General features: G+C 28.0%; 1 protein-coding gene across 1 annotated transcript; it reads right to left on the bottom strand.

Annotated features, from left to right (window-relative positions):
- Positions 1-12,887: 12,887 nt before the first annotated feature.
- On the bottom strand, positions 12,888-14,064 carry LOC137810111 (transcription factor HEC2-like). Its single transcript, XM_068611242.1, has one exon. The coding sequence runs from the start codon at positions 13,851-13,853 to the stop codon at positions 13,122-13,124; it is 732 nt and encodes a 243-aa protein (XP_068467343.1). The 5' UTR covers positions 13,854-14,064; the 3' UTR covers positions 12,888-13,121.
- Positions 14,065-26,009: the final 11,945 nt, after the last annotated feature.

The following is a 26,009-nucleotide window of genomic DNA, read 5'->3' as shown; positions in this document are numbered from 1 at the left end:
TAAAATATATTCAAAATGGTCTTTTTCGCTAAGTTGACGTTAAGTGGAGCACCATATAAACCGCTCAAATCCTAATGCGTCGCGCCGTGAAGTCGCGGTTTTCAAATTCTATGTGGATATCCAACCGAGAATGGAACATGCACAACCATCCCGTTTTCCACGTTCTCTAAACTCTCTTTCACCGTTCCCTAGCCTAAAGACCTTCTCCTTTGCAGTTTTCTCGAATACTACGATCGTTCATATGATTGCATCACCCCCAAAAATGAACGTCGCCTCGATTGTTTCAAGAATCGTAACTTCTTTAAAGGACAAAGCCGCGATGAAGGAGAAGTGGAACCTATTGTCGGCGACGGAGTGAGTTTGAAGGCATCAAGGTTGAAAGAGAAAGAGAAACTCACATCTATCCGTCGCATAAACCTTTTCTCTCTACAACATAAGCAACACTTGATGTCATAAAGTGGGACTTAACGAAAATTATCATTTTAGATACATTTTAAAAAATATAGGACAAAATTGATATTTTAAAAAATCACTGTACTAAATTGAATATTGATCTTAAATGTAAGAACAAATAAAATAATTAAATTTATAAATAATAAAAAATTATCACTTTGAATAAAATAAAATAAAAAACGCGTTAGTACTATTACAGTTCAATGACATTGAGACAGTCAATTAATTTTTAGGTTGTACATTTTGTTTAGGACAACCGTTTACAGGAAACTGTTGAATTGAAAAGAAAACCACCTTATAAATGCAAGAAGGTACATTAGAGTGTGGGGACAATGGGAACATCGACAACATATAAACGTGAACAAAAAAAAAACAAATGAAACTAATACTAAGTACAACACGTTGACTGATACTTAATTTTAATTAGATAATAAACAAAAGTAAGGAAATGAAAAAAAAAAAAGTGAAAAAATTAAATTATTTAAAAGAAAATGAATAAAAAGTTAAATATATTTGTTTACTAATAATTTTTTTTTATTAATTTAAAAATATTAATTTAATTACTTATTTTATTATAATATAAAACATACAAATTAATAGCATAATTAATTGTATTAAAATACAATAGGATATTTTCATAAATATTGATGACATTGAAAAGATAATCTATTATGTTTAACAAATATTTACTACTCAAGCAATGTAAAAGATAAAAGGGATTTTTTTTTTCACATTTTTTCATATTTATACAGAAAATTTAACGTGTTACTTTCCATTCTTTGGTGTTTTTTAATTATCTTGTATTTAATATTTTGTATTTTTAATCTCTATTCTCGTTGTTATACTATACTTTCTAAACCTTGATATAATCAACCTGCGACATTGATGCATTAAATTTTGAAGTCTTCTTTTTGGTGTTTCACACCAATTAAAATTTGCATTATTATAACGCTGCTTCATTAATTATCTATCAGCATACACATAAATAATAAAAGTCCATCAAGATCACCATAACTGTATTAGCTGTACACTTACTTTAATTAAATTTAGTCAATAAAAGATGTGAACAATAAATACAGTTAAAATTTGTGATTTAATTAACAAAATTTCTAATTATTTATTTTAATCTATAAATCAAAGTGTCAATGTAAGATAATTTTATATTATAATTACTGTGGAAACAATTTTTTGACAAAAAAAGTATTACTACCTATAATAATTATGAGATAAAAAATATATTATTAAATTATAAAAAAACATTATAAAAATTTTAAAAAAAATTACTGCGGGGTAAAATTTTATTACGTAAGTAATTTTATTACTAAAACTAGTTAATTGAACTTTAAAAAAATACCTGGTTAAAAAAAATATAAAAACATTTAATTAAAAAATAAAACAATAATAAATTGATAAAAGAAATATGAAAAATATTTATTAATACTCGCATAAACACAAGTGTATCTGTAAGGACCGATAAAAATAGTCTTAAAGTATAAGTAGAAGTGTATAGACCCTTTGGCCTGTATGGAGATGATGTCATGAAGTTTTGTTGGGAGTAAGAGGGAGTGTTGTAGGCATTTCTTATCGATTTTTTAAGTAGTGGTTTTTTAGGTGTTGGTAGGGATGAGTTGTGAGAAATAGGTTAAAGGTTGTTTGTTTTGTATATGGGTTGGACCACCCCTAAAGTGGTTCACATTTATTTATTGTTTATTGCTGATAAAAAAAGTAGAAGTAAATGACATTTGGATATTTTATTATTAAAGTCAACAAAGTATATAAATAAATAAAAATTAGTTATTTTGATTTCATTTTAAAAAAATTATCATGTCTCTAAAAGTTTCATTATTCCTTTTTCTATCTTTTCTCCAAGATTCTAACCTCCTTGTTTAGATCAACGTCATTGGACTTCATTGGTCAAAATCTCATATAAAGTAACTTCATCTTGACTCCTTTTCCTTTGATTTAGTTTTGATCTAATTAGGTTTGTCTTAAGTTTAGGCTTGCATGTGATATTTTTATCTTCAAAACTAGTATGAGTTAGCTCAGGATCCTAATGATATAGTAAGATTTCTTTTATCACGACTTTGTGGTGCAGGTTAAGCTACCCTTGAACTTTTAGTGAACATATGCTCAAACTCAGGTAAGGGAAACTAGTTTAAATTTGCAATATAAACCTAAGCTAGAAGATCTTAATGTGAGGCTGACGTGGTCATCAATCTCGAATTTTCTTGCAGAATTTCTTGTTTTTTTAGTAGATTTGAATTTGATTCAGATTGGAATGTGAAATTGTGGATATGGTAGATGTGATAGAATGTATATGGGTTTTGATTTGAATGATTTAATAAATGTATTTGAATAGTTTGTTGAATCACTTAAAATATAATGTTGGATTAGATTTGGTTGTTTAATTTTAGATGATTTTGGTTTAGAGAGCATATATATGTATAGATCTATAGACTAACATAATAACTAAATGAGATTGCTTGAATAATTCTAAGCAAGAATTGTCATTTTAATGTGTAGATTTATAAAAATAAGAGTTTGAATGTAATTTTGGTAGAAAAATAAGAGATATAGCAGGTTTATGCAGATTTTTTTTGCACTCAGACAAGATAATTCTCGCTCAAGCGAGAATAGAGTGAAAAATTGGATGCTCTCATGTCTGTTTTTGCCCAAACGATAATTTTATGTGGATTTTAATTATATTTAATTGATTTATTTTTTTAGTTTATGTATTTTATCTGATTTTGTTGATAAATTTTGTTTTGATTGAACTTTTAAGTTTTAGTGTGATATGAGATATAAAATATGAAAAATTTGATCGAGACATAATATTTTCAGGAAATGAAATACCATGTTGAGATGGTTAGGGCACTGGACTAGTGATTTGTCGAGAATGAGGTATCCTGACTTTAATAATATAATGAAATCATATAGATGAAGTTATTCTGGTAGTGATAGTTGATGGAGATTCATATGAATGGGTTAGTTGTTTGAAAGATAACTAACTTTATCTGTTATACGAGTTAACATCGTCATACTAGGAGATATGATATTGAGATTATTATGCGCATAGTTGTGTGAATTTCACATTGAGATAGTATGACAAATGTAGATTTCTAAGTTTAAATCAATGCACAAGTATTCCCGAATTAGAGTCGAGTGTATGAATATGTGGGTCAGTGTAACATGCTTATATTTTTCCCACATCTAATAACCATAATTTGTAGTATATATTACTCTTTCATAAAGTGTTTCAAATTATATCCCTCTCCATAAGGATATTTTTTTAATATTTTTATGACTTTTTACGGCAAGTGCACGACATTGTCAGAAGTAATAATTTGTCCATAAGGTCGGATATTGATCCCTCGAGGAACAGTGAATTACAGTAATCGCTAAATATAAAACAGAACAATAAAAGTGTGTTGAAAGTGATTGTGCTGGCGATGATCAATAAGAAAACAGACAAAGAATTAATTGCTTCAAGTTGGAAAATTAAGGATTAGGTTTCATCTGTCTCACTCTTATGTATTTTGATTAGCATGTTAACATTATGTTCTTTTGATTGAAATTGACGCCCATATAAAAGTCATTTATAACGATTCCTCGCATATAAAATTCTTAAAAATGTTCCCTAAATATCGATCACTCGCATAATTATAAGAACAATTTAGAATCAAGCTTAGACGTTAATAGCAATTAACATTTCAAGTTTATTCATAACACTCAAATATGTTAAGTTTTGTTGTTTAGGTCAGAACCCTAAAAATACTTTCGAGTCAGATTAAGATTCTCAAACATGTCACAAATATTTAGAAGCAAAACATCAATACCAATAATCAATCAAAAACAAAATATATTATATTCTAATTAAATATTACCTTAATACATAAGAATTTGAACAGATTATTCTCAATCCCAAATGGTAGACTTAGCTACGCATACTTATAACACCTTCCATTCTCCCAATTGGTTACAATTCATTCAATGGTGTTTTTCTCTCAATTTGGCACACTAGGGTTGTGTTTATAGCCTCCTATTTTACCTAATTTATTAGGGTTAGGTAACTTCCTGTGTCGTGCTTTTGATTTGTTCATAAAAACATAAAATTAATACTAGAATTCTTAAAAATGGCTAGTTTACCTTGTGTTTTGTGTTATGTTTATTTCTTTAATTTGTAATGATCGTGTTAATTTACACGGGAGCCAATGATGCTCCAGGTGAGAGCTAGATAGTAAGAAGATGGAGATGTTTATTTTTCTTTGCGTTTTGTTTGATATGTATATATAAATACTAAAAATCCTATGAAGAGAAACATATTTTAAAATAATGTGTGAAAAAGTTATATATATATATATATATATATATATATATATATATATATTTCATGCAAATGGTTATTAGATGTAATAAAATAGAGATGTTCCATATATGTATTTTTCAAATATTTTTAAAAATTTGTTATGTTTTATTTATTATAGATATTACATTATAAGTTTATAATAATTATAATTTTATTAAATTAATATATGTCTCAAATTTACAAATGCCTTTATAATTTTTATTATATATATATATATATTAACGAAAACATTAATTTTTAATTTGATAATATTATAAAAAATAATTCCTACTTAAATAAAAGATAATTTCTCTTAAAGAATAATTATATATATATATATATATATATATATTAAAAGATAAAAAATATTATATATATAACCGTTATTTCTAAAAGAAGTTATTTAATTATTTTAAAATAAAAAATTATTCAATTATTTATTTTATTAAATAAACAAATAAATTATTTTTATTAAAAGATAAATAATTTAAATACATTTTTTTTTATAAAAAAATACTATTATTATAATAACTATTGAAATAAAAGTATATCATTAATTTATAAAAATAAATATTTTTTTCTAGTTTTGTATGTCATTTTTTTATTGTGTAGGTTTTTATGGGGAATAATTAGTTGAATTTTTTTTTAAAAAAATTGTTATTTAAAGGGTAAGGTTTTAAAAAGTTAGTTTTTTTTTTAAATTAAATTTTTAAGTTAAAATAAATAATTATTAAATTTATTATATTTTAATATTATGAGAGGTAAAATTAGAAAATAAAAGGTGTAAGAAAAAAAAAAAGTAATCCCTTTATATCTTGTTATAAATCATAGATTATATATGCATGCTGGGTTTGGTGAGGTAGGATCTGTGATATCATAAATTATGATATCAGTTTTTTTACATTACAGTTGTCAGAATCTTGTTCATAGTTATGAGTCATTAATAAAAAACCAATTAATGAACAAGTCAAATGTTCAACAACCTCAAAGCATGGGGACCTCGTGGTTCATTCTTTATATATTTTTCCTAACCAAGTCATTAACTACACTGTCATCACATGTTAAAGATGTCTAAAATAACCACAATAAAATTCCATATAATAATGTGTTTCTTTATAATCCACGAAAGAAAACGGAAAGTGCAGAAAATAAAACAAAAATTACGAAAAACAAGAAAACGGAAATTTTGAACAAGCAAATCTAAATATATATATATATACCAACATAATTAATTATAAATTTTGTATTATCAATTATATTTGTAAACGTTTTATTGTTGTCTATGTTTATATGATTATATAATTTTTTAATATTAACAATTTTTAATAATTATATTATTAGTATTTTAGTAACATATATTTTTATATTAGAATAAAATATTAAAAAGTAAATAAAATAAAATAAAATATTTTATCAATATATGCTTTTATATTATAAAGTAAATATTTAAATAAAAAATACTAAAAAAAAACAATACAATAACTGATTTAGTATTTTATATATTAAAATAAAACAAATAATTAAAAAATATTAAAATAAAAAATTAAGTAATTAATTTTAAATCAATCTATTTTAATATATTTTAATTTTGAAATATAAATTTCATACTTATTAAAAGTTTATAATAATTTATTAAATTAATTTAAAATATATTTTAGTTTTAATTTATATTTTTTTTAAACATGTATTTTATGCCAAATTAGTTTTGAAAAATATTTTATAAACTATTTTCTAAAAATATTAATATACAGAAAATATTTAATTATATAAATCAAATCAACTAACATTTTTTCTTCATTTCTCTTTAATTATCTCTATTTCTTTTACAATTAAACAATTTAACCGTTTTACTTTTTTTTCCCTTTCCACTTCCTCTTCAAACCAAATAAAACATAAGAGTCATAAAGAAGGATATGTAATCCTAAATTGTCAAATACTTTACTAGTACTCCACGTTAAAAATAAAATATTATAAACTATATTAGTTTATGGAAAATGCTACTGTTTAAAAAAACGAAATTAATATTTATTTTAGAAGAGTGGAAAATGCTACTGTTAAAAAGTTATTACATTGCATCCTTTGTAATTCAAATTATATATATTTTGCGCATTATAAATTAAATAAAACACATTTCCTGATATAAACGTTTATTTTTTCAAGAAACTGATATTTCAGTTTTTGATATATAAGTTAAAATTTCATTTTTTTAGTCACTGGGCCAACAATGTTGTCGTCCTTACAGAAAGTTGAGGAAAGTTGCATTCGCACTCCCATCTTTTCAAATGTACACCCCCTGTATGGTGGTGAAATAACAAAATTTTCCCTGAAAAATGTATTATATATTGTAATTTTTGGAATGTATTTTCTAAATCTAAAAATACCTTACAAACACATGCAATTCAAAGTGTATTTTTTATATTTTCTACTAGAACAAACATTCTAAAATACAAAATAAAAAATAAATTCTCATATGTATGTTTTCGTAATACAAATTATATATTTTGATTATACATTTCAAAATAAAAAATTTATTATAAAATATCCATTCCATAACATAAATTTTATGTTCTGAAATATATATTTCAAACTATAAATTTTATATTTTACAATCTACGTTCTTCGGATAATAATAAATTATGGAGTATCAAAATAAAATATATTACTTTTATTCATAATATATAATCTGAAGTTCATCGGATTTCATAATTTAAAACTGAAAATGCAAAATAAAAACCCTGATAATTTATCTTTGACAAAGTAATTTTGGAATTTCAAATTTTATGGGGGTGCAGCTTGAAAGTATAGGGTTGCAAAATACAAACACCAAGTTGTGACTTTATATTCTCTTAGGGCCGCATCATTAGTTCAAACTTTAATTGTTAGTTTTTGGGAATTGTTACTCGCACCTTCAGAATTTATTATACCCATTTTCCTTTATATTTCAAGTAGGGATGGTATAAGATTTTTTTTTTTTAAATTAATAAAATATAAATTTTGAATAAATTTTTTATTTATTTATTAAATTATTATTTTTATTTAGAAACAGGAAGGATAAAAAAAATGCGTATTTATAAAAAAAATTGTTAGCATGACAATTTATGTTCGTGTTGTGACCAGGCTATGCCATGAACAAAAATATCTTAATATCCATGCACTTACAGGCTATCAAATCATTTTTGTGTACATTTAAATTGTTATATATTAAGTTATAACTTATATTTTAATTCAAATAATATATAAGAAACAATAAATTTTAAAAAATTAATTAAGAACTTGCTTTACTAGAAATAGATTGCAAAAAAAAAAAAAAAAGTTTTATGTTTTGATTTTAATACAACATCATGTTTTTCTATTGCGAAGAAGAGGATATGGAAAATGACAATACTAGTGTGTATCTCTAAAATATTATTATGAGCTATCATCGTTATCATATCAAGCTCATAAGTTCATATCAATAATATATTTTTTTTCTTTTGGTTGTTGTTATGTGTTCCTTTCATAATATTTTTTTCAAGGTAATATTGTGGTAAGTTTATTCAAGAATGTCCCTAACAATCTCTCTCTCTATATATTAAATGTCATGTTTATATTTTGATTTTTATAATTTTAGGAATATAAATTTATAATTTTAATAATTAAATAATAATTTTTTTAATTATAAATATAGTATATTAACTCTTAATTTGTATTTCTAAATATACGTTAATGTTTGAATTAATATATAAATTATTTAAAAAAACATGTGCAAATTAATTTTGGAAAAGAACTACACTTGTTTTTCACAAATTTATTTGATCTCGATAAAACTAAAGATAGAGATAAATATTAAAATTTTAAATCTCTTGTATGTAATTTCGCCCCACCATTCTTTTATAGAGACACCTCCATCAGGTTGTGATAACCAAATAGAAATAAAGGAGAGAGAAAATTATATACTTTAAGAATATAAAGAAAAAAATATTAGACAAAGTAAATAGAATCTACGCAGTCAACATTTTCTCTACGCCACTCAGACTCAATCAATCCGAATTTTGTTTTATTTCATTTGACTGTATATTGGCCTTAGATCTCTTTATTCACCAAAACTTTCAAAATGTATTCCAGAACCATTTTTTCTTTCCTTTCCCTTACATCAACTTGTCATTTCATCAAATTAAATGTCTTAATCATAACAAGATGAATCTAGAAAACTATTGACTGGTTTTATCTTCTTTCTTTTTGTCGGGTGGTCAGCTCGCACTTTAACTCGTTCCTCCCACTTTTGCGTTATTCCTTCAGGTTTTGGGTCGCTTAATTCTAGGTGAATGCCGAATGGGGGATGTCTGTAGAAGACATTCCAATGCTTAAGTCAACAAAAAGTACTTGACGCTCGGTTGTCAGAGTATATTCAGTAACAACGTTATTGCTGATCAAAAAAAAAAAAAAATTCAGTAACAACGTACCTTGTTATTGAAATGTGCGTTATTTATATTATTTTAATGGGTTTACCTTATTAGGTCGAATTAGTGGAATGAATCGTACTTAGGAGTGTATTACCTAGTTCTTAATGGTGGTTTAACTTTGCTAACTTTGATTTGAGCGTTAATGGGCTAGGTGTGTTCGTCGACCCGCATGAACGTACATGACTCGATCGACTCGCATGGACATACATGACTCGATCAATCCGCACGGACGTACATAACTCAGTCGATTCGATAATGAAAACCGAGTTGTAACATACGAGTACAATAACAAAATAATTAAATTCTATACTAACGTCTAAATCCCACCTTTCCTTACAAAAAATTAAACCATCCTCAATCAATTTCATGGTTATTCATATTTTAGGGTAAGTTAATCGCTATTTTTTTTTCGTTAATTAAATATTTTATATTAATAGTCGGTAGGTCTTTTAATTATTATTATTTTTTAATTAAGTCTCCTAAGTAAATATGATTAAGTTCTTATCTTACCCACAAAATATAAATAAGTGGACCTGATTTCATTAATTTATAATATATGCAAACTTAATAAGAAATTAGAATTCGAGAGACCAATGGAGATAAAGTTTTTTTTTTTAATTCTAATTTATAAAGGTGAAGTAAAAATATAATGGTGTATATTCTGATATTTCTGGTCTCTCATAGTTAATACATGGGTATTCAATCATTGTTCCTCCATCATTTATTCGTTCTTATTCCCTATCACCTGCATGTACTTTTTCACCAATAACTGTTACTCCATTATCATGCTCCTGAATCTGAATTATATTTGCGCAGTTAATTAGGTCAAATATATACAACCTGATAAAGAACACACTTCAACATAACACAATTTTTTTTTATAAATAATTTCAATTGAAAAAACTAAGTCCTATTAAACTGAGATCTTTTATTTGCTTATTATACAAGCAAACTGATATTAGTAAGAAGGAAATTTGAAATCTGAGATTCTTTAATAATATTTCTCTGCTTTACTTAATCACTTATAAGCTTACCATTATGAAGTTCAACAAACTGGTCGCTGTCATAGAGAATATAATATTATAATAATCAGAAAGATAGATAGACAGATAAGGAAATAAATGCTGCAGTCGTTGTCTCTGAAATTTCTTTGCATTTTTCACGATTGTTGGCTACAAAATTTGAATGTATTCTCACTGGCCATTTCTCTCTTTTTCCCTGTTACGTGTTTTTTGACCTAAAAATACAAGAATGTACTATATATATATACACATCAACTTGAGTGCAATGTCGGTGTAGTCTCAGAAAGGATGAACGAAGCTTATCCCATTCCATCTATTCAGGACAATATCTGCAGGTGAATTACAGATAGAGCAAGTAACTTTCTGAAGCAATTATTGATTAAGTGTTTAAAATACTATTAAAATGAAATATGCAGAATGGTGTATAAAAAACAAATGGAAAGTGAAAGAAAAGATGAAAGAATACGATAAGGAATGTGTCAGAGGAGGATACAATGCACTATAGAGAAGGTGGGAAGGTGCAGAGATAATGCATATGCTGATAGCAAGGTGCCCCGTGGTGCTTTAGTTTTTATTCACCAACACATTACAATAATAATAATTAAAAACCCTATCTCATTGCCTGCATGGGACCCTATTACTCTATTTCACATGGCCTCATTTTGCTATAGTAGTCACTTCTCCATATTTTTCTCACCTTCTCTTTCTCTCCTTTCTTTTTTTCTGATATACATTTTCATCACAGAGTAAGAAAGAAAAAAAAAATGAGACATTTCTGAAGCATGATCCTTGAGACACGAACAACCAAATTATTCGACCTTGCCGTGGGGGGCAACCTACTTCGTTTAACCTCAGGGGCCCTTTCCCTTTCTAGAATACCTGAAATGGATGATTAGGTATACACATAAATTATTAGCTGTTCCATGAAGGTCTATTCATATCTATATAATATATAATTAATTAAGTCTTCAAATATTATTAGCTATATTTTTAAGGCTCAATTTTTTAATAAAAACAAAATTTTCAATAAATATAAACATGGACGTGCACACATAATATAAAAATTGAATCTTAGTATATAATAATGTATTCAGGCTAAATAAATAGGTTTTCAATACTCAACATCAATGGTTAGTGTTTCTCAAAGTGCATTCATGTATGTATACTGTTTGACTTTTGCCAATGCTATATAAAAGTGTGAGATTTAGCCAGAATATATACATTATATATTAAGATTCAGAAGGAAAAAAAAAACCACCCAGCTGTGTGTGTACTAAATTTTATGAACTATATGTAGATACAGTGAGTTCAGCTAAAAAGAAAAAGGAAAAAAAAAGACTGTAACTACTTGTTTGACAAAAAAGTATCCATAAATATTTCCAAGAGAAAAAATTAAATCAATATTTTTATAAACTAAAACTAATATATCTATGTAAAAGTATAAAAAATTACATATTAATTTATACATAAATTATAGTTTTAATTCGGGAAGAAGTTTAATTTTTTTCTATTCTGAAAAAAAATCTCTAAATATAATCAAGTTAAAATTTAATTAATTAAAATTTCCATTCAACACAAAAAAAAGATACATATTAGTTCTTCGAAATCGTACATACTATTTTTTGGATTTTTCTCCATGGAAATGCTATTAATTATCAAACATTATTTTCCTTCTCTTTTAATATCTCTTTTTGGTGGATAAACAATATATCATTAACAATCTTATATATTTTTCAACATAAAATGTTACTATATCTGATTTTACTCGCATTGACTTCATAATTTGTTATTAAAACAATGTTTTACAGGATTAAGAGACAAAAATATTCATAAATCATCTTTAATTCAATTCTAATTAAGTAATGTACAAAAATATTGTCTCGCATTCCAACAACAATGGAATAAGATGAGAAAGAATTACATACGAAACAAGAGTTAATGTGATGAAGATTTTAAGAAACTGTATATTGGTTAAAATGGATAAAATAAAGATAACTGTTTTCTTTGATCCCTCGTTTCTTTCCTTCATTGCGATAGCTTTTCACGTAGTTTTCCTATATTCACAACAAAACAGAATACAGTATGACTATTTTATTTTATAATGAGAAATTGGATTTAAATAAATTTGTGTAATTTTTCGTATAACAAGGAAACAAGGAAAAATGTGGAATAAGATGAGTTATAATAAAAGATATAAAAAAATAATATTAGAAAAATCTCTTTTAATAATTAGTATGAGAAATAAACAATAATTATGCATGCATGCATGCATGCTGGTTGAGCGATGTAGTTTTGTGCCGTGGATCAGCATGGTTAAAATAAACCGCCATATGCCATTGCATGTGATCCCTCATAAAGATACACATAGATGGCCAAAAAACCGAAAATGGCCCATTAAAATTGGGCATTTAGAAGACCAAAACAAGATCGGTCAAACTTTTGTTTTATATATTTATATTATATTATATATCTCAGTGATTGCTGCAAGAATCTAGATCATTCGTAAGATTTGCTTGTTATTATTCAAATATTTTTCTGGCATTCATTCTTATTTAGAAACGAAATTAATTAAGGAGTTAGGGTAATCAGTGAAGAGTGATTATAAAGATACAAAAAGAAGAAAGATGAAGAAAATAATATTCATTCGTATTAGTTTTATTGATTGCTTTCCCCGTTTAGATATGAAAAGAGAAAAAGAAAAATTCTTGAAACAACGACAATTACACTGGCAAACACTGTCTTTGTTGTAACGCATGCACGATGACAAAAAAACTATGATGAAGATCAATATACACCTCATATATAATTCATTGATTTTCACTTTTCATGCATGTATGAAGCAAACAGCTTCTTCTGAACTCAACTCAGCATGTGTTTAGAAGCTGCAGAACCCAGCATATGGCACGGTTGGCAACTCTTGACAAAAGAAGAATAATTAACGTTATTATTGGCGTTGGACACAGTACCAGGGAAGCCAAAAACACTCAAGGGTCTTGTTGCTCCCGCTTGTTCCAGCGTCTGCACTTGTTTCTTCAAGAACTTTACGTAGTGTATGGCTTCATCCAACATAGAAGCCGTGTCCATTTTGGTCCCACCAGGAACTAATCTCTGAAGGATCCTTATTCGTTCGCTTATCCTTTCCCTTCGGTGCCTCGCTGCCACACTCTGCGGATCCTTCGAAATCTTCACGTTCCTTCTCTTCGGAGGCTTGATAGACTCAGGGTCTATATGAATAGGTTGCATGACTGCTACGCGGAAAATCATCTCCCTCATGGCAGCCACGGAATTCTTCTTCTCCGAAAACGAAGGGTTGGGTTCAAGAGGAGGAGGTGTCATGGGTTGTTGGAGACCAAAACTGGAGGAAGGGGGTGGTGGATTGATCAAAGAGTGTGGTGGAGATATAACGTTTGGGTTATCGTTGGAGAAGACAGGCAGTGTGGTGGTGGAGCTTAAGAACTCGTTTTCTGGGTAGAGAAGAGTGGTGGTGTTATAAAAAGGTTCACATAATTCGGGGAACTTTTCCATTTGCATCATCATCATCATGTCCATGCTGGTGTCACTCGTGGAAGTTTTGAGTATGTCCACGTCCATGAGTTTTGAAACTGCGAGAGACACGGAGGAATGGAAGAAAGGGGAGAAGGGAGAAAAGGAGTATGGGAAGGGAGAGGAAGAGGGTGTGAAAGTAAGTAGGGTTTGCACTTTGCAGAAGAGAGATAGAGAATAATATAAAAGAGTGCAGAGATTGCAGAAAGTGGTGCAGGATTATTATCTCTGTAACCGACCAATGTAGCAGGTAATGGAAGGGCTTTTTATAGCAAGTTGAGAGCAATGTATTTGAAAAATGATCTAAAAATGGAAAGGGGAAGAAAATCCATGATGGACTTGACATTTTTATTGATTGGAGAGCGCCCATGACGTGTGGGGTTACCTTTAGGAATAAGGGTTGATTTGTTGAGCACCGTTGATGTTTATCTTTGTGAATTGTCAAAGGTGGAAGCATTTAAGATCAATGGTTGAGAATGAGGAGGTGAGGGGCCACAGGCATTGGGGTAGGGGTGGATGAATGCTGGTGCGAGGTGCATGAACCAGGTTGAATTCCTTGGTTCCTTTTTACTGAGAAAGGTAGCTTGGTGTTGTTTGGTTTGTTTCTGGGTTGAATATTAGTATTATTTTATTTGGTGAGGAGGTAGTGAGATAATAAAGGCAGAGAATGGTAGCCCCAGTGTCACATGAGAGTGGTCAGAAGAACATTGGGAGATAAAATTGATTACTACAAGGTTAATTGTGGTAATGAAGGGAGGGATGATGAAGGAGATAAGAGGGTGGGGATAGTGGTCCCAACCATGTATAGAAGGAGATATGCTTTATTGGTTAGCGGAAAGATAGACTTTATGGAAAGGAAAGGAAAGGGAAAAACAGTCCAAAAAGAAAGAGAAGAATGAGTGGAAGAGGGTATATATGGAAATTGGAATTATCAACTCAAACCCACACTCACTCGCCAACTCCATTTATATCTGGGGACGCCTTTCGAGGTGGATTCAGAACCCTACTAACTCCTATTATTATTGCTCCTTCTCCACTTCACTCAAACCTTGCATTGCATGCTCTTTTTCTTTTTTCTAGTAACCATTTTCAGCCCTCGTTTTCCAATTCATCACCTCTCGTTGCCTTTTGCCACCTCTTCAGAATTTGCTTTTGCTTAAGATTTGTTTTTATGTCAGCTAATTTCTGTTTATTTTTAAAACCTGCTACTGATATTTACTTTTTTTTGTGGCAGTGCAGAAGCTACGCGACAAGATAATTGATCTTGAACTCGTAATTTCTTGTATAATATTGGAGTGAATGAACATGCATATATTATTAACTCAACTTGACACAATGTAAAAATAACAATATTGATTCTTACTTACGATACTCTCGTATTTATATACTCGTGCAAATCTTTAAATGCGTTTTTCTTTAAGATTATTATTGTACTTTTCAATCATTAATTTACTGAGATTTTTTTTGTCGGCTTGTATTATTGGAGTTTAGTTTGTACCATCTCATATCTACTCTAAATAAAACCAATTTAATGAGTTCAATAATCACCTTATTGGTTTGTGATGATGATTTATGTTTAAACTTGATATTAAAATATATTCTAATGAAGTTTGATGAATCTATCGTGTTACTCGCTATCCGACCACTCAATTTTATGTATAAGATGTACATGCCTCAATATCAATTTTATGTATAAGATGTACATGCTTCAATATGAGGGAGTGCGTTCGAAATCTCACATCCGCTACAAATAAAATAAGTTTATAGTATATAAGTAGAGAAAATCGTCGTCTTATAATTAAGTTTTTGCGAGGATGAGTTAGGATCAAACTCATTTCTTAATATTCAGATAGACATCTAGGCAAACACAATTCTCCAATGAAAAAACAATTATAATAGTAAGTGAAGTCAGATGACAAAGAAATTGATGAGGAAAACTTTGCACCAAAGATGATCCATACAAAATTGTTTATTCATTTTTCAAAAGAATAATGATAATTTGACACTATCATTTTTTCACGCACACATTCGACAACCAATAATATTTTTATTTTATCTTAAAATTTTGTTTGTATATTTTATTAGTTAAATATAATAATTTATTGTTGAAAGGAGTTGTAAAGTGGAAATAAGAGAAAAAAGTGAATGTAAAATAATAATTATTGCTTTCAAAATAGAGGATGCAAGTTCAAACACCTATTTTTGTCAAACATATTAAATTTATTTCTTTAGTTTTTTATATTTATTGAATTTAGTTTTCAATTTCTATATAAAATAGATATGTTTCATGTAAGAATTGACTTAGATTGTAATTTATATTGCAAAATTTCAAAACAAATTTAGATGGTATTGTTTCATTAGAACACTAAGAAACAAAAAGCAATGCAATTTTAAACTTATTAAATTTTTTTTATGGAACTATGTACTTCTTTTTCCTTGACTAAATGTTTATCTTTATGAAAGTTTTTTTCCAAATAAGATTTTAACTAGACAATTTTTGAAACAAATTGTGTTAGTATTATTATTGGGCCTTTTACCTTTTGTAACCGCTTTTGTATTGGACTCCCTTTCTTTGGGTCCATTTCTTTTGCTTTTTAGTTTTACATACACATTTTGTAATTTTATTTCTTTACACAATACAATAATATTCTCAAAATAATTTTTCTCTCTATTTTGTTTTCTACTCGTTTTTTCTAGGATATCCTATTATGGTATCAAAGCTCTTCATTTGAAGAGCTTTGCGGTACACTCTCATATGCTTTTCTTTCTTTGATTTCTTGTTCAAATTTTTTTTTTGTTTTTAGATATGGCTAAAAAATGCCCAACACAATGGACTCAATCTAACCAATTGGATCAATCGATAAATAATTACCTTTATTTGCATCCTAATGAAAATCATGCCACTTCGTTGGTTTTGTCCGTGCTCAACTCCATAAACTATCATTCTTGCTGAGCACGAAAAACAAAGTCGAGTTCATTATGGGCTCACATCCTTGTCAAACCAATAATCATTCAACGTATTCGGCTTGGAAAATATGTATCAACATGGTAGTTTCTTGGTTAGTTCATTTTGTCTATATTCCTATTAAGCAGAGCATCATATGGATAATTGGTAGCTAAAATTTTCGTAGCTAATTGGATATCAATTTAGAAACTATTTATTAATAATAGAAAATACCAATAATTTTTTAGTCTCTAAAATAATATATAATTTAGTCAATATAAAAACTAATTATTTCTTGTCTCTAAAATTGGATTCTATTTCATGATTTTCTAGTAGTGAATATCTGTAAACTCTAATGGTCCCTCTATGGCCTTCGTCAAACTGGAAGACAATGGTATGCAAAGTTATCCACTTTCTTAACTTCACATAATTATATTTTATCATTTACTGGTCATTCACTGTTCTTAAAACATAATGACACTAATATCACTGTTTTATGGTGCATGTAGATGATACTGTGCTCACTGGAAATGATCATGTTGAGATCATTCATATCACCAATATGTTGGATCAACATTTCAAGATAAAGAATTTGGGGGACCTCACATATTTCTTAGGCCTTGAAGTAGCATGCAACAATTCTAGAATACATCTAAGTCAAAGAAAGTATACTTTAGATCTTCTCCATGAAACGGATATGCAAGATTGTGCACCTATGCTTACATCAATGATTCATTCTTCTCGCCTTTCATCCAACGAGAACATCAAACTTATTGAAGAGCAATTATCTACTTACCACTGATTAATTGGGAGCCTGATCTATCTCACCAACACAAGGCTTGACATTGTCTTCAGTGACAACAATTTCAGTCAGTTTGTCTATGCTCCTCTAAGAATCATCAGCATGTTGCATTTCGTATTTCAAAGTATTTTAAAAGTAATCTTGGTTCTGGTATTTTTCTTTATAGTAATAGTATTAATAAGCTAAGAGCATGTAGTGACTCAGATTGAACCACTTGTCCTCAATCAAGGAAATCTGTAATTCGCTTTTTTATTTTTCTAGTTAAGTGTCTTATCTCATGGAAGTTCAAAATGCAGTATACTATTTCCAAAAGGTCTTAAATAGGTGAGTTAGGTCGATTTTTTTAAAGTGAGCTTAGTCAATAATAACTAATAAGCAAACCAATCATCCTCAAAATCTCCACAAAATTGGAAAAAGAAACTTTGTTTCTTTGTACCTCATCTAAAACTATACTTCTTTCTCCTAAAAGAACACATGGTAAACAACTTTACATATTTTAAATAAAAAATAATTTAAGAAAGGTTATAATCTCTACATACATGTAAATGAGTTACATTAGATTAGATTGTATGAGTAAACTAGTGATGTTTGATTATTTGTCCAATTTAGTTAATCCACTTTTTTTTCCTATTAGGATGTTAGTCTATTTTGTTTTCTTATTGGTAATATTGTGATTATATATTATTAAGTAAAAAAAAAACTTATCCATATTCTCGATGACTGGAATAATAATATTTTTTCTTATAAAATTTGGATTGAAAGCTAAGACGGAATTGGTTAAGACCTAATTTGTTTAAGTATGCAAGCTAAACTATTTATTCAAAGACATGATCTCATATGGTCTCTCTATAAAATATTTTCTAAAATAATTAAAAATATTTTACAGAATGTATTAAATATTAAAACAACATGTGTTTGATTTAATTTTTATTAATAAATAATAGTAATTCATATGATTTTTTTTATCAGAAAAAAATGAATAAATAGAATATTTAAGAAATATTGAAACTCTTATAAAAAAAACTATTATCACAAAAGAAATCATACTATATATAACTCTATATAAACCTACATTATTCAAAATTACACAATTAAAAAAGATAAAACAAGTTTAATAAAACGAATATAAACTCACACTGAAACTATAGAAAGAAAAATATTTACCAGCTAAGTCAAAAGAAATACCCATATGAAGCAACCCAACCCACTGTTGCTAAAGCCACTAGATCTAGCTTTTACAAGATTTGCGTATCAAATAGTACTGTGTAGATAAACTAAAATCTCAGCTTCTGTTGCAGGGACCCATTTGATAGTGGAAGACGTATATTACTGTGTTAAGAAAATATTAGGAAACTTAAAAATATATCAGATTGTAGTATCACATAGCAGATAAGAAGATAAGCTGTATAACTAAATTCCACACAAAAATGTGGTCCCTTAATTTAATATATATATATATATATATATATATATATATATATATGTGTGTGTGTGTGTATGCATACTATTTTTTCATGTATTTTTTAATGATGCATAATTATTTCACGATTCATCATTTCTATTCAGAATAAGTTTACCTTTAGTGAGATTTCCAAATAACTAGAACACTTAACTTATGTCTTTAAAGAATCAGTTTACTTCTAAACCCTAAATTACTTAAACGCAGATAATCCTAATTAATTAAAGACCGATACACCAGAAAACATACATATGGATAGATAAGATAAGAGGGAATTTTGATATGGGAGGCTTATGGGAAAAAATGTTATCGTTTTTAAGAATAATCTTTAAGAATAAAATTTGAAAAATAAATGAAAGAATAGGTTAACTATTTTATAGTTTTATATTTTTTAAATTAGAAATAAAAATGATATATCAATATTAAAATTAACGTGTCAGTATTGTTTAGTTTTATATTTTTTACATTTTATTATTATTTTATTTTTTGATTTACGAACTTTTTGTGTATTTCTTTGTCTTTCAATATTTTGTTGTTGGATCAAAACGTACCCTTAGATTGTGTTTTGGATTGTAGAGGAGATTTGAGTGAGTGAATTTGGAGTAATTTAAGAGAAAAATGAGGTTATTTGAATTGGGTATGTTAAAGTAAATTTGTGAGCGAAGTTTATTAAAGTTTGTGAATGATAGATGGTTGAGTAAATTTTTTAAAAGGTGTAAAATATAAATTTACAAACTTATCCTTATCTTTAAAAATATTTAAATAATAATAAAATAGTTAATTTATATATTTATTTTATAATTAATAATAATAATATTATTATATAAATAACTATGTTTTTTTATTATTATTAATTAATATTATTTATTTTTATTAATAATATTATTAAATTTGATATAAATAAAATTAAGGGTAATTTTAACTTTTTAATAGTATTATGTTAATTTTTAATAGTTATAAAATATATATTTAATATAATATATGTTTAGTTCTACTTTCCTCACAAATCTTTGTATATTTGAAAGAAAGAAAAATATAATTTTTATATTGATTTTTTAATTCTAATAGTATTTTATTTTTTTATTTTCTCACTTTCTATACCTTTTTATGCCTTTCTTTCCTTGCAAAAATTCCACTCCTATAAACAAATAAGCCTTTAGTAAAGTTTGAGGAGTCCTAATTTGTTTTATTTTGAACATGCTACTTATTCGTTGGGCTTTTGTAGGTAGAATTATATATTTTCCATGAATAGTACTTAGCGGATTCTCTCTACACTTCCCACGCTTATGCCTCCTTTTTCAAAGAAAAAGTGAAAAGTCATTTCTATCTTTTTTTAAAAAAAAATTAAATCCTATTTGTTTCACTCAAAATCTCATTCTCATTTAATTATTCTCTATCAAAATCTGGCACCTCCATGCTTTTTTTTTCTCCAACGAAAGCACCTCCATTTTTTTTTAACAGAAGAATGAATTTGAGAGACATTTTAGCACAGTAAAAGACTAGGGGTTGAAGGAAGCATTTATATGAGAAGTTTGTACAACTAGAAATATAACATTGTTCAGAAACATACTAGTTTTGTAGAATTCAATATCTATAGGATATTGGATATACCGTTTATACAATTCGATTTATTAAATTCTCAAACACATTTCAGATTATATAATCAAGTATATAACATTGAATTTGATAAATAACATATCCTACAATATGATTTATAAAAATTTCAACAGATAACAGATTATACAATATAATTTATGAATTTTTTTTTTTAAAATGTTACAAAACTACAATCCCATAACAATAACAAAATAAATAAAATATAATACAAAACAACTTACCTCAATCACCACATTCACATCAATCATAAACACCACCAACCACCACAACCAAAAAATTCAAGAAATTGCCTCCTTCAAAATTAACAACATAACACTCCACCGAGACTATAAAATTTTAACATATAGTGAGGGGTAGAAGTGAAATTAAAAAATTATGTGGAGGTGGAGGGAGAAGCTTTGGAGGAGGTGAGGGAGAATCCACCATACTACTATCAGCAAAAACAAATTATTATGGGCCTGCTTTTTAGGTGGGTTGCTATGTGGGCTTTAAGAACGAAGTACTGTGTATTCAAATTTTCAAAACTGTAATTTTGACAGTCCTCTTTTCCTTTGTATTTAGAATTGCCCCTTTTGTATTTTCAATCCATGATCCACTTTTTCACCAAAAGTAATATCTCAAACCTAAACACGTTCTTTTGTGATACTTAAACACACTTTCTCTAATACTCTGTTTAGTACAAAAGAAAGAGAGGGAGTGAGTGAAAAGAAAATAAGAAGATAAAAGGTCAGAGAAATAGAAGGTTTTTTGTTGAAAAGAAAAAAAAACTATCTGTTATTAGTTTGCATTGGTGAATTTAAATGATTTTGGTTGAATGAGTGTGATTATATTTTAAGAGGATTTATGATGCTGCACAGGTAGTAGTTTTTTTAGGTTAGGCATTGCAGCTGATTGAGCTACCAGATTTAGTTACAAACAATGGAGCCGGTGATCCGCATTTAATTCAAACTCACCGTTCGTCGGCACCACCGCGGCGCCTTTACTAAGTACCGTTGCGTAGTGTTTCACGACACGACCGACACGACACATATTCCACCATGCTTTTGATTAAAACCCCATCAATACGTTCCCCACCGTTAGATGGAATCTAAGGCATAGCATCGAAGCGAAATGAGGTGGGGGCGCACGATAATAGAGGAGGGACACGCGTAAATTGAGGCATTGATGAGGCACAGCTGTAAACCAGTAAGGTACCAGCTTTGGCGCTTACACCATGTGACTCTGTGTCTGCTGTCCCTTCCAAAACACCAAATTATAACTCCATCTTCACTCATCATACTTCACTCTCTCTTCCCATGGCTTCTTCTCTTCCTCTTCTCTCCCTCTCCCTCTCCCTCTTACTATGCTTTCTCTTCAGCCACCACGGTGGCGTGCACGCGCAGATGGACGAGACTGCACTCAACCTCATGTCCGACGCGTTGGACTGGCCGACCACAATGTCGCTCTACGATGATGTCGACGAAGAAGACGAAGAAGATGTCGAGAGCGGTTTTAGTCGCAGATCATTGTTCTGGCGGCGAATGAAGTACTACATCTCCTACGGTGCTCTTTCTGCTAACAGAATCCCGTGCCCTCCTCGCTCTGGAAGATCTTACTACACTCACAACTGCTACAAGGCGCGTGGACCCGTCCATCCCTATTCCAGAGGCTGCTCCGTCATCACGCGCTGCCGGAGATGACTTTGGATCTCGTCACACGCGCCTCACGCCTCAGATCGCAAATAAAAACCGCCGTTTAGGATGCTGTCTGTTTAGTGTAGTAAGCGTGATTAGTGTTGTTCGCAAGTCAAATGTTGTCGTGTTTGAGTAGGTTTGGGGTTATGCATCGACTCGTTGCGCTGCGCTAATGAATCTGCTTGCATTGCATGCTTTTTGTATTGCTTCTTTCTATTTATTCGTTTGTATAAACCCTAAAAGTAATGAGAATATTGCAACTCTATACCTGGTGGAACCAAATGTACTTTGCTTTTGTTTATCCCATCGTTAATCAAACAAACTCCATTGCGTTGCCACTTCTGTACGCTGTTTCCCTTTCTGCTTCTGCCTTTTATTTTTCAAAACTATTGTATTTCAGCTTTTATTTTTAATTCATTTGAGTTTTCCATAAAAGACATTAAATAAACTCAATTTATATTTATAATAATATGCAATTAAATATTCTTGTTTGATTTTGAGTCTAGAGAAATATGAAAAAACACATTAAAATAATTATTACTTTTTTCTTCCAATAATTCATTAGATATTGGATAAGAACAGTGGTGTGATGAAGAAAATGAAGGAAGAGTGTAATAAAGAGGATGATTGAAGTCTATCCAATAGCAATCTTGTATAGATGGGTACTTTTCTAGAATTGCAGTTAGGGGACCAAGAATTTTAAATTATTTGCCAACAACTCCCTTAACGTTTATCAATTCATACTAGCCCTCATAAATGCCACATCTTTCCTTCATTTAACTTCCTAACAACACAAATCCGTGTTCGTCTACAGTATATCACCAGAAACCAAAGCAGCAATAAGAAACCAATAAAATAAATTTAAAACAATTTTTACAATTATTTAAAAAGTTTACTGAGTGGTAAAATTATTAAAAATATTCTTAATCGATGAATGGATAATAAAAAATGGGAATCTAAATCTTTACAGTAGCACTTTTTTTCTCCAATAATTTTGATCTTGTAAAACTCAAATTACGTAAACAGTACATTGAAAGACTAATAGCCTATTTTAAAATCTGAATACTCTTTTTGGCCTATTCATTATTTTCAAATGAAAATCGTGAAATAGACTTAATAACACATTTGACACAGGAAAAGTTTTTAATTTTTTTAAAATCCAAAGATCTCACGTTTGAATTTCATATAGAATTTGTTTTTTCAATAAATAATAGCACAATTAAAAAACAATACTTTTTGGGATTTTTTAAGAATGTATTTACAAAATTGTGTTTATGAGGTGAGAATTATATTTTTTTGAAGCTTAAAAAAACTTTACAGCCTAAAATAGCACGTTAATTTTGTGCAATTATGTTTACTGTATAAAACTTTATAGCCTTAAAAGTTTTTTTTTTTTTTTTACTAATTAGAGTTAACAAATCCTTCCTCCGTCTCTATGCCTTTTTTATGCACCTTCATATTAATTGTAAATATTTAGTTTTAATCTTTTAAAAAATTTAAATAATTTTAAATAAAGTATAATCTTACATTTTAAATAATCTCAGCACTCTTTGACTCATATATCTCCCTTCATGTTGTAACACTTCATTTGTTATTCTGTCGTACTTTTTCATAAAACAGTTTCATCATTTGAGTGTGTGAAAAAAATATTGACAAAAATACTTGTTATATTCAATATTTCGCAATGTGACAATAATTTTTTTAGTTATGTACTTTTGCATCTCACTCTTTATTTTATTTTATTTTGTGGCTTCAAAAAATAAAATAAAAATAAGTGAACGAAAACACAATCACTACTGGTAAAAACATTACAAAACAAGTTTACCACTAGTCACAACAAATAATCACTAAAACAACCACTATAATTTGAAAATGAAAAGAAATTATATTCAAAAAATGATTGTTATAATTAAAAAAAAGTATGAAGGTATAGGAAGAATCTTCAAGGCTGAGGAAGAATTTGCCATTAAAATTTTGCATAGCCTACATTGCCATGTCCAATTTTCCAAACAAATGAACACTGGAACATGTTTTCAGGCCATTCTTTGTATACGCTTCTTTTGCACTTCCATAGATGCTTACTACACTTCTATAAATTTTATAATTCCAAAAATACCATTCTTTAAAAAAGTTAAAATGTTTGAAAATTTGGTTATGGAAGTGTATTTTCTATATATTTTGTACTGTGTAATCCGATGAATTTATATTCTAGATTATGTAATTCAAAACGTATATTTTTTTTAAAAAAAAATTAGATTATGTTATTCGAAATTTAATTTATGATCTGGGAGTATTTTTCAGATTGGTAGAATATGTAAGTAATATTTTGAAAAAAACACATTAAGAATTATCGAATGAAAGTCTTTTTGGATTCATGAATAGTTTTTGAATTATGTAATGTGGAATGTGTTTAAAAAATGAAAAAAGAAAGACTACGTTAAAACCAGTGACAAAGCAGTACAAAAAGAAAAATAAAATATAACTGAAAAAACAACATTTTCTTCATCAATGCAATATCATTGTACCACAAATATTCTAAAAAACCAGTTTGTATGGAGGTGCAGAAAGAAGCAGCCATATAAACAACGGCCCGAAAGCATGGAACGCTAATCCAAACCAAATTCAACCCTGACCCATTACAGTATCTTCATCTAAGTGTTTTCGCTGTTTACACTCCATAATTATAAATTCACTCCCCCTTTCCTTCTTTTATCCTTGACTTACTTTATATATATATATATATAAAATATCCTAATCATAATCACATATATTCAAGTTTAGAAGAAAAAAAAAGATTCATATAGGCTTCATGTAAAGAAAATTTTTACTATATTACATATAATTTTTTTCTTAATTACATAGAAATATATCAATTAATTAAGTAGAAAAATATTAAGAAAATAAAATCCAAAAAAAAAGTTTGAAACCTTTACTGTGCTAAGTGACAGGCTTCACAGGGAATTGAATGAAAATTGTTCATTTTTTTATTCTCCTGTGAAACTGAAATGCAACAAATACATGTTAATAAAAAAATAAAAAAAATGTTTATATAACAAATGAGAAAAATAAAATCTAATTTTCTAAATTTTGGATTTAAATTTATAATATAAGAATAAATTTTCTTACATTTTGATTCATATGTTTCTTTACAAAACATGTTGAGCCGTATGTTAGTTCAATAGTCTTATATGTATGTTTTACTGAAATGAAACTATCACAGCTAAAATTTGTCACTACCTGAAGATGGCTAGTGAAAATATTCTCTATTGACGTTGTTTTTATTTATATTTATGATTATTTTATTTTTATCTCTTTAACTTTTTATAAAAAATCACAAAAATGACATCACTTTTCTTAATTTTGTCTTCCTCACACGTGCATATATAATATATTTTAAGAGTTGTGTTTTATGGGCCATTGTTTAAATTTTTCATTCAAAATTTCACTTTTAAAAATAATTTTTATTTTTATACATTTGTTATAAATTTTCAAATAATAAAAAGCTAAATACTTAAACAATTCATGACAATAAAAATTATTTAAAATAAAATAGAAGATGATTTTTAAAAAAAAAAAATACATGTGAGTTTTCTCTAAATAAACATGAATTAATCTTTTAAAGAAATTATAAAAAAAAAGCCACTGCATTGTTTAAAAAATGAGTCCTTATAATTTTCCTAGTTTTATCACTACCTATAACATTAAAACA

Source organism: Phaseolus vulgaris, chromosome 2 (genome assembly GCF_000499845.2).
Source record: "Phaseolus vulgaris cultivar G19833 chromosome 2, P. vulgaris v2.0, whole genome shotgun sequence".
Lineage (NCBI taxonomy): Eukaryota > Viridiplantae > Streptophyta > Magnoliopsida > Fabales > Fabaceae > Phaseolus > Phaseolus vulgaris.
The sequence above is the reverse complement of the archived record's forward strand: the minus strand, read 5'-3'. Positions and strand labels throughout refer to the sequence as shown.

What these genes read in the sequence shown, in the direction of transcription:
- LOC137810111 (XM_068611242.1), bottom strand. Translation starts at nt 13,853, where the DNA reads ATGGACGTGGACATACTCAAAACTTCCACGAGTGACACCAGCATGGAC.